The sequence below is a fragment of the Amia ocellicauda genome, chromosome 17 (assembly GCF_036373705.1).
Source record: "Amia ocellicauda isolate fAmiCal2 chromosome 17, fAmiCal2.hap1, whole genome shotgun sequence".
Taxonomy (NCBI): domain Eukaryota; kingdom Metazoa; phylum Chordata; class Actinopteri; order Amiiformes; family Amiidae; genus Amia; species Amia ocellicauda.
Window position 1 is genome coordinate 11,519,350 of NC_089866.1, and position 14,298 is coordinate 11,533,647.

General features: G+C 41.5%; 2 protein-coding genes across 3 annotated transcripts; one reads left to right on the forward strand and one right to left on the reverse strand.

The window, feature by feature from the left end:
- Window positions 1-5: 5 nt before the first annotated feature.
- mlst8 (MTOR associated protein, LST8 homolog (S. cerevisiae)) lies at window positions 6-6,253 on the forward strand. Its single transcript, XM_066690312.1, has 9 exons — window positions 6-652; window positions 1,238-1,390; window positions 1,743-1,794; window positions 1,959-2,121; window positions 2,323-2,398; window positions 3,258-3,410; window positions 4,189-4,313; window positions 4,931-5,094; window positions 5,465-6,253. Exons 2-9 carry the CDS (start codon window positions 1,262-1,264, stop codon window positions 5,581-5,583), a joined length of 981 nt encoding a protein of 326 aa, XP_066546409.1. The 5' UTR covers window positions 6-652; window positions 1,238-1,261; the 3' UTR covers window positions 5,584-6,253.
- Window positions 6,138-14,276, reverse strand: bricd5 (BRICHOS domain containing 5). Of its 2 annotated transcripts, none has more exons than XM_066690315.1 (6): window positions 13,821-14,276; window positions 12,921-13,052; window positions 12,377-12,517; window positions 12,001-12,108; window positions 9,609-9,762; window positions 6,138-8,860 (listed from the first exon to the last, which is right to left on the reverse strand). In XM_066690315.1, the coding sequence occupies exons 1-6, from the start codon at window positions 13,872-13,874 to the stop codon at window positions 8,766-8,768; spliced, it is 684 nt and encodes a 227-aa protein (XP_066546412.1). In that variant the 5' UTR covers window positions 13,875-14,276; the 3' UTR covers window positions 6,138-8,765. The 2 variants fall into 2 exon arrangements, with proteins under 2 accessions (XP_066546412.1, XP_066546411.1); XM_066690314.1 differs by having other exon boundaries at window positions 12,377-12,529.
- Between the last annotated feature and the right edge of the window lie 22 nt (window positions 14,277-14,298).

The window sequence follows — 14,298 nt, forward strand, 5'->3', positions numbered from 1 at the left end:
GGCGGAGCAGCGCAGATCCGCATACAACTGCACAAAACTGCGCAGCACGAACGCGTCTGCTGCGTCCTGAACCTGTGGATCTGCCGTGTTGTTGGCAATGGGCTGCTGGCTGCTGATCCCCCGAAAGCAGAGTAACTGCCTGACCGGTGACCGGTGCGCTGTTTAGTAGGCTTGATGTGCATGCACTTTCAATTTCCGTTGCAATAACAGAGGTTTATTTAAATCTAACGAAAGCTTCAGAATGAACATTTATTTTAGTTAGGTGTTCCTCATTGTGCGAAATCGCGCTCAGGCCTGTAATTAAGCGGTTATTATGTGTATTATTTTGCGAATAAAAATGCAAGTACACATTCTAATTTAAATACATTTGAACAATTGATCTAGGACTAGGTCTTGGTATGTAAATGCTTTATACTAATGGTTAGCCAACAAATATCCAAATGTATTTATGTAGGATGCATGTAATCTATGAATGCCTTTAATGATTTACTAAACAGACTATGCTATCACTCAGGATTCAGAGATAGACACAAATATATAATTAGACCAGGAAATCCTTCACCCCCCGGTGCTAGGAACTGTAAATCGGTGGTATGTGTTGCAGTGGGGGACAATTATAAAGTGAGGGACGCTAAACAGCAGGATCTGAAGGGTATGTGAATCTTACAAATATACATAATTTTTAATGGGACATTATGTAGTTATTTGATTGTTCTGGAATAGATACATATTTTGGTCAGTGTGATGCACTGTGGGGTTATTAAGTATGTCACAATTGTAATCAAAGCAACCGTATTTGTTTTTGTACTTTCTGAATATAAAACGCAGTTTTGGAGACGCACTAAAAATATATATAATATAATATGATAAAACAACAAAAACGCAATATTACAGCACCAGCAAAGTAGGTGTTATTGTATATCTTCATAACCAAATGATGAGAAGTTTCCGTGTTTGTGTTGACTATGACAGATGCACAGTGATGTGGATTACTCCATAGGTAGCCTCAACTGAGGTTTTGCATAATCATTTAATAGAAAAAATACATTACTTTATCATTTAATTGAATGTCTTTGCTTTTTATCGCCCATACGCTGGTTCATTTACTTCTACGAAACGATGCTAAAGTGTTCAAAACGTTTTTGTGTGTGTATTGGCAACTAGTAAGAATAGAATTGAAATAAACCCATGTTTTAATTTGTTAATTCGTGTATTTGTAATAATGTTTCTTTTTAAGAGCATTGTGGACTACTGGTAGAAGATGAATGTGACCCAGGGGACTGTGGGCAGCGACCCGGTGATCCTGGCCACGGCCGGATATGACCACACGGTGCGCTTCTGGCAGGCGCACAGCGGCATCTGCACCCGGACCGTCCAGCACCAGGACTCGGTATCCTTCAGCACGCCGTGCCCTGCGACTCTATACTAAAACATCAGGCTTGTCAGACTGACATATGCAGTTAATTAATAGTCTGAAATAAATATGATTAAGGATGGAGGTGGCACTTTTTTTTTTTTTTAATAGGCCTTTATATTTTCTATTTCCCACCTAAAAGTGATTACACTAGTGTACGTGACCATATTCATCCAGGTGTTATTTTAAGTGCTGTCCACTAGTATGTAGTCACTTTCAAGAGGTTAATTCGGTGAGTCCCATGCAGTGAGTGAGTTTCAGTGCTGTGTGGAGACTGTGGGCTGCTGTCTACGTGTCATCCTCGTTTTCCTGAACCAGGGCTCTGCAGCAGGTGAACTCCCTGGAAGTGACCCCAGACCGCAGCATGATCGCAGCCGCAGGTGAGAATCCATTCGGGTCATTGTGCGTGAAAGTATTGGTAATCAAGAGGAATTGGCGATGACACTTTAGGATCGGATGCTTGTGTGTGCCTGTATGGGTCACAGTTTGAGATCCAAGGCTGGGGTCACCCACTCGCACTGACCCCGCAACACCTCTCTGGCAGGTTACCAGCACATCCGCATGTATGACCTGAATTCCAACAACCCCAACCCCGTCATCAACTACGACGGCGTCAGCAAGAACATCACCTCCGTGGGCTTCCACGAGGACGGCCGCTGGATGTACACGGGAGGTGAGGACTGCATGGCACGCATCTGGGACCTCAGGTACGCACTGCCAGCAAGCACAGAAGACCAGGGCTGCCGCTCGGCCATCCTCTGTGCCACGCTGTTGCCATTCTGTTTGTTTTTCTTTCCTGTCTGGCTTGTGGTTTTGAAAATGTTTTGTGTGTATGCACTTTTCTAAATAGCCCTAATGATTCAAACATTTCAAGTGCATAATTCCTTTTTTTGTTTCTTCACCACAAGGTCACGTAACCTACAGTGCCAGAGAATCTTCCAGGTGAACGCTCCAATAAACTGCGTCTGCCTGCACCCCAATCAGGTCAGTGTCAGTCCAGTGACATCACATAGAGGCCCTGGGTGGAACTTGACTCATAGGATCCATATGTCTTACAGTTGATTTAATCAGAATTATTATTATTTATTTCTAGCAGATACCCTTAGGGTGACTTAGTTTACACAAACTTGATCATTTATCAGGATTAATATCAGAATTGCTCAAACTCATTTAACTCTTTAATGGAACTACATGCTAGGTTAGATTTTTCCGTACTGTTCTCTGCTTTTAAAATGTCAGACTGGGTTAGAAATTAATACTAATCTAAAGACTGTTTATTCAAACTCTGCTCAAACTCAACTGCTGAAGTGAATCTACAGCTTGTTGTTCAATTAAGAGTTTATTGAAGTCACTGTCTTCTCTGTCCGTCTGAAGGCTGTTGTTTCAGTGTATAGTCCCTATGAATTATATGGTGGAGAAAAGTATTTGTTTTATCCAGTTATTGAGGTAGTGTGACACTTCCAGAAACTGAGGCTGAGACTCTGTAGAACAGCTGTATATCATGAAACAACAATCATAAAACATGTTTAAATGTTGTGAGATGTTTGATGTAAATTTATTATACTATGATCCAGCTGGCAACTAGGAAAAAATGTGCACCTGTAGTATACAGGTGTCCTCATCTTGAATCCCCAAGCATAAGCATGGCTCTAGCCCAGGTGGATTCTGCTTTGTATTGGACTTTATGAACACTAGAGGGAGCAGTAGTATTAATCACAAATAATGGCCGATTCATTACGTGAAAAAGCAATACAGGTGAGACGCACTGTGAGTAAATGCAGCCGTTAAAGTCGGCAGTACAAAGAGATGCAGGTGCTGATCTCCGAAGTCCTGGTGTTTCCAGGCTGAGCTGATCGTTGGCGACCAGAGCGGAGTGATTCATATCTGGGATCTGAAAACCGACCACAACGAGCAGCTGATCCCAGAGCCCGAGGTGTCAGTCAACTCTGTGCACATTGACCCCGACGCAAGCTATATGGCTGCAGTTAATAGCTCGGTGAGTGGAGCCACGATCTAGACCCCATCTGGACACACACACACCTGCTGGGCAACAATATCACTATCCGCACTCAAATTCAACTCAACTCAAATTCCAAGTCTCTGGCTGCCAGTTTGTATTCAAACCTCAAGTGTGTGTCAATGGACTTGTTTTAGTGTGTGTAAGTTTAGCTATGTTGAGCACAAAGAAGTTGATGGAAAACAAAACTGTTTTTAAGACTATTCAGTGGTGCTGAAAACAACAGTATTGTTTCCATATAGCCTTCTCTGAATACCTTCCTCCGACCATACCTATCTGAATAGATGTGTTCCTTCATCCGACCAATTGAACCCTCGGAGACTAAGGCTTTTTTTCTGTCACGGAAATGTCTAAAATTTCTAGAAATATCGAATAATTCAATTACACACACACAGATTAATAAATCAAGCTGAATTAATAATCACACTCAATACGTCACAAGATTAACTAGCACTGGTGTTGCTGCTTTTTATAACTGAACTGTGTGTTTATAAGCTATGTATAAACTGTATATCAATTGCATTTAGCTATTAGCCTGTCTGCCTTTATCTTTCTTTGTCAGCCTCTGTCTCTAGAATTGTAGTGTAAATGCAATCTATAGCTCTCTCTCCATGCAAATTTGATGTGCTGTAGCATCCAGTCACTTGGTGTGTATTGATTTCTCTTTGTCCTTCTCTCTCTCTCTTTTTTTTTTTTTTTTGGCACCGTCTTTCTCCCTTGGTGTTTGTGTCTTGGCCTTGGCCTCTCTCTCCCCCAGGGGAATTGCTACGTGTGGAACCTGGCAGGAGGCATGGGGGACGAAGTGACACAACTCATTCCCAAGACCAAGATCCCGGCCCACAAACGCTACTCCTTGCACTGCAAATTCAGCCCAGATTCTACGTGAGTTTGCAGGCTCTAGTCAGGGAAGCGGACTGTTGGTCTGTCCACCCTGAGCTCTACCCAGATGCATTCAATGAGCAAAAATTATATTAAACCCGAGATAAAATACAGATAAAACAGTAATGACCTGGCAAGGTACATGATATGGGTTGGGGTCTTACTGTGGGAGGAGACTGAAAATAATTTTTTTGAAGTGTTTTGAATCCTTTATTCTCAGTTTTACATGAACACTGAAGAACACAATCCTATACCTTTAAAAATAAAAAGAACTAAGCTGTGAAACTGTTACTCAGAGGCTTCCATTGCAGGAACTGAGTCAGATCCTATCGCTAGAAGAAAACAGAGATCAGTGAATGACTGGTGGCACAGCAGCTGATGTTCAATTATACAGTACAGTCACAGAAAGTAGGTGACATCTTTATTGCAATCTTTAGTCACCGTGTGCAGGCTGAAGCTGACAAATAGAAGTGTTGTGACCATCTGCCTCGCCCAGAAGGGCCAGAACTGGGTCAGTGCATAGGGCTAGGAAGTCACTTCCCTTTGCACCGACCCAAAAGGGCTGTGATGCCGTGGGACATGCAGTATCGTATTGTGAATCCGTTGTGTTGTTACCCCAGCCTGCTGGCCACCTGCTCTGCTGACCAGACCTGTAAGATCTGGAGGACCTCCAACTTCTCCCTGATGACAGAGCTGAGCATCAAGAGCAACAACCCCGGGGAGACGTCCCGAGGGTGGATGTGGGACTGCGCCTTCTCCGGGGACTCACAGTACATCGTCACAGGTGGGTGGCAAGGCTCATATTATGTTTAGAAGAGAGGATATCAAGACTTTTGGTTTAAGTGGGCAGAAGCTTACTCGTTCAGGTGTACTGTATTGTGCCAGGACTCTCCGCATTGAACAGCTGCTATTTTATCCTTTAATCTCTACGTTTGAGTGTCATTTCCTGTAGTTACTCTCTTCAACGCATTGTGACTTCTGATCAGTGTTGAGAAGAAGATTGGATTGAAGGATTAGTTGATTGTATTCTTTTAAGATGCCTTAATCACCCTATCCTTGAGTACAACCTGGCTAAAATTACCTTTTGGGGCGGTGCTGGAGCACGATCTGATTGGCTGATTCACTGAGTGCTTTGACGTGTAATTGGTTGACAGCTTCCTCGGATAACCTGGCGCGGCTGTGGTGCGTGGAGACGGGGGAGATCAAACGGGAGTACAGCGGGCACCAGAAGGCCGTGGTCTGCCTGGCGTTCAACGACAGCGTGCTGGGCTGAGGACTGCTGGCAGTGTCATAGACGGGCATCAGGACAGAAGGTCGGCCTTTAGACTTTAAACGCACACACTCGCACACATCCCAGCATACAAAACACAAAACTACCACGGAGTAAACAGATGCTTAACCTTGTCAAGTCAATGCTTCACTCTTTCTTCATTCCATATGGAGTACACACAGAATTGTTGTCAACCTGTGAAAGGTATAATTTTATAGTTTTCATCATCCTCTTCATTAGCTCTTTAAGGACTGCACTGGGTAGGAATGATGCCGATGTAAGCTTTGTTGAACTGGTCTTTCATCCATGCTGTACAGAACTGAACTGGATCCTACATTATGTCACTGGGATTTCAATCTGTGATGAGCATTTTACAGGAATAAAGGTGCGAAAGGAAGGCAGCTCAAGTCTGCTGCACAGTGTGTGTGGTGTTGCATTGTGGGCGGCACATAGAATGACAACAATTGCGCAGTTCTAAAAATGTATTTATTCCAAACAATTGTCAATTTGTACATTGACAGGTTGAAGTAGCTATTGGAAAATCACTGTTTGTAAACTGTTTTTTTTCCTTATGTATATATATATTTTTATATATATACTGATCTTCCTCAATTTTTGTTGTTTTCCGAATGGTCGGAATATGTTGCTATTAAAATGATTTAATCATTGAAAACATGTACTGGTTTCTTCACACTGATAATGTTGAAATCTGACACGTTCACATTCCATAGGACAGAGGCAGACTCCCACGAAGACGCTTTGAAATGGCAAGATGCACAGTAATAAGAGTGTACAGCATGTCCTCAACCTCCAGCTCATTCTCTGATCTTTTAAAGTAGTTCTACACCCCAAGCATTAGTCTCGCCAGATTTAGGATGTTTTGGTGAAGCAAACCATAGTGTTAGTCACAGATTGAGTTTGTGTTAGGTTTACAAATGAGACAGTAATTTACCATATACAACGCATATGCAAAGTATGTGTGGGCACAGGAAAAGACAGTCACATCTTTCATGGGGGTTATTTTTAAATACCCAAATCTGCCTGTGTGTTATAGTATCCTTCCTGGTCAGTGAATTTGAAATGTTTTGTGAAAATGTGTTGCTGTTGGTCTTGAGGTACATTTAAAAGCATTTGCTCAGTGCTAATTAGTATTTTTGTAATGGTGAAAAAACAACTCATGATGATAACGCATATCCAAAAGCAACAGCTCACACCGCCTACATGACACTTCAGAGCTACCTTGCGATGTTTCATAATTAGTAGATTCGCTATGCAGACTTCAGGACACTTCTAAATAATATTACAGTTCCAGCAGGATTGGTTGATCTTGCATTTTGGACAAGTGATAATTACGTAACAATATGTGAAATTGTGATTACAATTAAAGGAAATATTCTCAAGCATAGCATTTACTTCTGTTTATTCTATGTAATCATAATCCAACACACAAATCCAAACACTACAAATACTTAAGCAAACAGCATAGCTTACATAGCTGAACTGCAAAGTACAAATCTGTTCCCTACTGCAGTTTAATTTATTGTTGGGAGCCGCTTTTGATTTGGTCTAGCCCTAAATCCAAACATCCATATCCAAACAGTGTTAAACCACACTGGGTACTTAAAATGATACCAAATATTCATGTTGTTGCTATGTGACTGTAGGTCACCATCTTTTATATAAACTAAGGAGTGAAGTCTTGAAAACTAGATATTGTTTCACAAGCGGTGGTTCTTCCTTCACATAGACTACATACAGAGAATAGGAGCAGGGGTTTAGGTCAATAGTTCTCACATATTGGCATTACTGCTTCATTTATTTTCTCTGCAAAATACTTTTCTTTGTTACTTCCCCCTAAAATTGTGGAATTCCCCCCCTCGTTTACTACAACATGGAGGGGGAAATCCCCCCCCGCTCACAAAAACATGAATTCAAGCCCTGATATGACTTAACCACTGTAACGTTTAAAATCATGCTTTTTAAGCACAGCCATGTAAACTATACCATTTATAAATCAAGACATGATAGGTTACAACTTTCTAATTTCCAATTTGGTCTAGCCTTTGGTCTAGGTGTTGTTGCAAGGCTGGTAAAGTCTGCATCCTTTTAGGATACAAGAAGGACTGATGTTGCTCTGGCTGAAAATATGACTATGCGATATGCTTTGCTCAGTGTAAAGGACCTGTAAGGGATTAAGTTTAGTAAGGGGTGTTGAAATGTAGAGCTCAGGAGCACAAATGGAGATTTATTGGAATGTAAATGTAATACCTTCTGGTTTCTTGCTCTGTAGTCAAAGTACAGCTCTTTCTTTGTCTGCTGCCAGATTGGACCTGCTGAAAAGTATACGTGACGTCATTTCAGAATCTTAGCTGGCTGTTATAAATGTGGCTCTGTGGAGGCGAGTCTGTGCCAGGGGATATCAGGTGTTTGCTGGAGTCAGTCCTATCTTCAGTGACAAATGTTCACTAGGATTAGTGGGTGAAGGCATTGGTTTCAAGTGACCCTATCTGTGGTTAGTTATCAGCCTGTTAGAAAAACATGAAGGGGGGAGTACAACCTTGCTAGTTAATCCATCTTCCATCTCCAGCAAAACGACAAAGGGAGAAAAAGTAATTATGCTGGCAAGACCTTTTTTTATGTTCTTTTTATTTATTTTTTAACAGCAAAGATTTTGCCCCAGTGCCATTTTCAAGATCTGCTATTTAAGTGTGACACCGTCTTCTGGGTTGATAAGTGAAGCATGATGGTTTGATCATGTTGAGAAGATTACCTTTCAGATAACATGCGACTGAAAAATCTATGCCTGGCAATGGCAGAGCAGATGTCAAACGGGCATGTCCCCATTGCGAGTTATTGACATGTTTTGCAAAAGCGGAGCCAAGAGAGCGTGGAAAGATCTAGTGGGAGGTCTCTAAATAGCGTGGGGTAATGTGACAGCGGAAGCGCAGTGGAAAAGGGGTCCAAAGCTTCTGATTATGTTTTTGCTCCTGTCGAGATATGCGTTGCGTCTGTCTCATCTCCCCTGGAGAGGGATGGGCAGGACTGAAGCTGCCTGCTGCGTCTGTGTTAAACCCAGGCTCAGGCCCCCCCCAGCTGCCCCAGAGCTGTGCCCAGTGTCTGCAAGTCCATCACGAGGAGAAGGAGCGCTTTGTTCCTGGGTCGGGTGGTCTGTGCCAGGCAGCCGCTCACTCAGGAAGGTAATAGAAGCAAACGGAGACGCAGATGTTGCTCGGGAAGCATATATCAATGCAGAAGTAAATTAACCTTTGTTTTCCTGGGCCTGTGAATAGACAAGGGTGAGGGGTGGGGGGGTGAAATTTAATTATGATTGGAGCTGAACCAAAAATGGCAGACTTCCATCATTCACCCTGGGGCTTGTATATCAGTATGTAACCTCACCCCGAAGGACAAACCTGCCATTCTTACTTACAGTAGTACAGCGAGAGGACTTGTGTAAAGGTCGCACTGCTCTACAGATGTATTGCATTTCTGGCAGCGAAGAGCAGCCAGGTTGTAATGGCACAGATAGCATCCCTGGTTCTTGGTCATCCTGTTTGACCTTTCTGCATTCCCATATACAGTAACAGCCTCAGTCATGTTATCCCTAAGCCTGGCTACAGAGCTGCTTCTGAGCTGTTAAACTACTGTGACAATATTTCTCCTGCATCACTATTAGGAGATATATATATATATATAAAACCACTTTATATTATAAAAGAGATGCTTAGGATGAAGGTGAGCAACAAAAGATGAAGTTTAAATGCAAAACAGCAGACATGGGAGAATTACATGTAGCTGGTAGTAATTCAGTCGGGATTTCTTTTGTACCTATAATCGCTCTAATATTTGATTGGTGGTTCAGATGACATGCCATGCCGTTTTCATGCACTTGAATAATCCGCTCTGACCGTCAGTAAATGCAGACTAAATTGATGCTGCTAATGGCCAAGGGATCTCTAAAGTGGATAACGACATTATCAGGACTGGGATGAATATGAACAGCAGACCAGCTGGCTCCGACATCTCACCGTCTACTTTCCTGGCCCAGTAGATGGGGTGGTGTTGGCAGAGAGTTTGGAGGGGTTCCTCCAGGGTCTGGGCATCCACGGGATGACCCCCCAGGATGCCCACAAACTCCCTATGCCGCTGTGTCTCATTCCCTGGCAGCCAGAACTGATTGACCTGAGAGATGGAAGAGAAGGAGGGACAAATGAGACAAATCTAGACATTTCTAGATACTTCCAAGGTGATTTTTGAAAGTTTAGGTGGCTGCAATTCTGAAAGTCATTGCTTCAACCTAGCAAGACATGGCTGCAGTGTTGAAAATAGTAATGAAATGATCATATACTTTTGATGTGAATATCCAATCGTACCTTGTCTATATTGGTTAAACAGTTTCAAAAGTTAACAAAAATAACAAAATAACATTTTCACGTGCTACCGATCTCACTTTAATCACAATTTAGATTATTCTACAGCAAGCAATTGTGTCCAATAAAATTGTACAATTCTAATATTACAACCCTGCGTGCCACAGATAAAGCAATCTGTGTTATTCATTGAAGCACTGTTGGGTTAATTACTCTGTTTGTAAAGTATCTATATGACTGGCTTTCATGTAAGCTGTGGTAAGCGGTTCTGATGAACTATTTTAGGACTGCCCCCAGCGCTCAGGCCATCAACGCTAGATACAGAGAGAAGCCATTCTGAGCCCAGTCACTCTGGCTCTCCCTGGGAGACATGGCAACTTTTTATTTTCTTCCTATTCTCCCCCTTGTACAATGCATTCTGCAAGAAATGTAATTGAACATCAGTCCTCAGAAAGCTAAATTTAAAGATGTCAGAGCTCCCACCCCTTCCTCTATAGTTGTACAGTTCTGCTTTAATTCGATGTTACAATATTTTTCACACTCCCCTTGCTTTTGAAACATGGTACTGTGACAGTTGCAAAATGTCCTCATATTAGTTAAACCTCGAGAATCTTAGAACTTATGTGTGAAAATCATTAGTGTAACTGGGAACCGATGTTGTTTGCCTGCAAGGGGAAATGTGTCTGTGAAAATAAATAACTCAATTAAAGACACCATTCAAAGTAATAAGCACATAAAATTCTCCTGACAGGAAAGAAATAAAACATTGCCCGGAAATTGTATGATGGTCCAACAATTAAAAAAACAAGATGCCATTAAATTTTTAAGAGAGTCGGATAATTCTACAGAAACCTGCATAGTAGTGATGACCGCAGGGAACAAGAAGACTTCACAATGAACACATATGGAAAAAGTGCATAATTCAAGAAGATGTAGCTCACAAGATTTAAAGAACTGCTTCCGATCACTTACAAATGATTGAATTATTGAATCTGAACAACGTGACTACAGACTATGCAGGATTTTCTTAATGGGTTGCACAAGACTGCCTCACTGAAACCAAACAATATGAATAAACATGAAAATCACTGTACACCAGTCAGAGACCTAAATGTAAAAGCTCAAACAAACTAGCCATTCTTCCGAAACACAATTGCAAGGCATCTTCTCCATTAACCTTACTTCAGTAGTGTTCAGAATGCTCTCTTACATCGTTAATTGCATGTAATTTGGGGGGGGGGGGTTTGGACCAAGGAAAAGAAAGAACAACAGTAACTATTGTGTGGGATGTCCTGTAATGAGATACTGGGATCAGGATTAGGTGTACATTAGTTTTTAGGCCTGGCTGAGCTAAGTGCTCTTTTCCTGACTTGCTCCATTACACCCTGTCCGCAGAGAAGAAAAATAATCACACTGGTTCATCAGTTTTCTAAGATATATAAGATAAGAATAAGATAGTTTTCTGTTTTCTTAGATTTGTTTTAGTTTGATGTAACGGTGGTATATTATATTAATTTAACTATGCACACAATGCAATAAAGTTAATTTAAAGGTAAAGGGCTCATTAAGAACATTGTTTGCCAAGTTAAGCGCAGAGGAATGTACAAGTGAACATTCAGAATACAATAAATCAGTGTAGTGTGAATGCAGACCACACACACACACTACTGTTATTGCAAATTCTCAGTCTGCTTTTAACCTGCCAAATTATGATGCCAGTTGAAATAGGGTTGCAAGTCAACCTTTGCTTAAAAGGTTAAGAGGGAAACGTCCAGTGTTTTTCTTTGGTTTTAATTTAAAAAGTGGAAAAGCACACTTTCACTCGCTCATTCAAATATAGTGTCCACAACACTTCTTGATTACTTATGATTGACTTGGTTCCCATACAATGCTGAAAGTACCAGCTTTCTTCATCCAAGGTTGTTTCTTTGTCATCAAAACAGCACAGGGTGAAAAACTTGCCTGCTGATTTTAAAGGCAAATAAAAAATGCATTGATAGTGTAAAACAGGATTGATCATGTGTATCGTGTTCTTGAAAGTGTGCCGTACCTTGTGCTTGGACATGTTGAAAAGGAGGTGACCATTCTCTAAGTCAGACACATCCATTTGTCTCAGGAAGCAGCTCCCTTGGTTCTCAGGTTTGTAGCATATTAGACCCTGGACCAAAATAGAGAAGCCAAAAACTGAATCAAGCTTCAAAGACATTCAGAACCTAGGCTGAATGGCCTTGATTTATTTCTCTCAGTCCAAAACAAAAAACAAAACAAGCAAGCAAAACCAAATAAAGCAGTAAATCCAGCCAGTATATTGGACAAAGTGTTTGATTTTTAGTTTTGTTTTTTTTTAAAGCTGAGAATGCAGATCAATGTTGTTGTCACTATACAGGGCGTGCCGTTGTGAAGTGAGCACTGAAGGTGCAACTCACATTCTTCAAGTCGAAGAGCACCACGGAGGTGTGGTTACTGTGGGACGTCACGTAGTATGTCACGATTTGGTTGCGCTCGTCCACCACCACGGACTGGTTGACCGGAGAGCCGCTCTGGCCCTGAAGAGTTATTCGGACAACCTGCAAAACAGACTGCATGGGGACAGGCCGGCTTACTGGGCGTGAAGGGACGCGGGGCCTAGTCTTTCCTGCTCAGTGCAGTGTAAATATATTAAGAACAAACAAACAAAAAACTAACAAAACAAATTAGCACACTGGATTTATGAAAATGCCTTTTTGTTTATAATTTCAATGTAATTGTGCAACAGACAGGAGATTGGGTAACATGCAATACTAGCAATTTCTGCCAAAAAGGGACATATTCATAGATATAGATATTTACAACTGTGCAATCTTTGAAGATATAATGGGAGTATTGGGACTTACAGAAACTCAAGTGGCCATGTTTAAGCTGATCTATGTTTTATTATTGACCTAAACTGAAGTTAGTGAGTTGCATAGCTAATGGTGAATCTAGTGTTACCTGCGGTTTGTTCCGTTTGATCCCCAGCACTCCTAAAGCACTGCCTGCTATAAAAACTAAGAGCAGAAGGGCCGTCAGAGAACCCCAGAGTGTCCTGTGAGAAACCTGGGGTGGCAGTTCTGGGCTCCTGTCCTGTGGACGTAGAGAGGACAGTATAATTTTACTTGACCTTGTGTGTGGCTGGGATTAATTCACAGATGTTGGCTGGATTCCATGAAAACAGCTGCGCAAATATGATTGCACTGAAATTGTGTTCGGTTTCATCTACATAGCGCATTTCTTTTTGCTCGTATTTCTCCTGCTGCATTTTTCGGTTCATGTTTCTAAGTAGCAGATAAAAGTCGCTGCTCCCACAAGGTACCATAAGGAAACTGGCGAATCCACAATTCTTATGTGGTTTATTGCCACATTATTGATTGTAGGCTACACTTTATAAAATGGAAATGTACCTTGAGCATTTAACAGCAGCTTTTGTTCTAGTTTACCTCACTTTCCCTAAATATTAGTATATATACTTCCGTATTTTGACTTAAATAATAAATTATTTATCTAGTACTTTAATTAAATAAACCTACACGTATGAAGCATTTCAAAATCCTTTAATACACAGCAGAGAATCCAAACCAAAAATGTACTCTCTAACAATTGTAATGATTTTTAAATGAAAAAGACATCCATATAAAAAAGGCAACCTATCAAAATATCATTAACGTCTCCATTTTCAATTAAGATTAAGATTACTTAATATCAATTAAGATTATTTTTTACGATTACAGCAGATGTAAAAAAAAAAAAAAAAAAAAAGTATTATAGATTGAAGTTGAAGGTTACATAAAACTCCCCCAAGTTCTTAATTTCTGTTTAGGAATTAAAACAAAAAGAAAAAGTCTACAATCTCACCACACACTGGGGGTCCTCCAGACCAACCACAGAACCGTTCCGGCTCCTCTCCATCCTGTGTCCAGTCAGACGGCTTCACTGCCCAGCGCCAATGGTACAGGGCGTGTGCATGACCGGGGAGTAAGGAGCGACACAGCCTCACACCTGAGCAGCATAGACTGAGCCACGTCCCCTTCTGCAGCCCACTATCCCTCTCTTACACACACACACACACACACCTGATACAGCCCAGTTACAATATCCCAGACAATGGACAAAGAGAGCAGGAGAAAGGCGCGGCCGCCGACAGGTGTTGTCACCGTGCCGGGGCAGATAAGCAGTAGCACACAGTCTTTTGCTAACCGATGACTGACCAAGGTGACTCGGGGAAAATGCAGGAAGTTACAGTGTTTTGGACCCTACATCAGCCACACGAGATAAATGAAGTCTTAAAACAATCTAGAACCATTTCAATATATAGATACATCACTGAAATTAT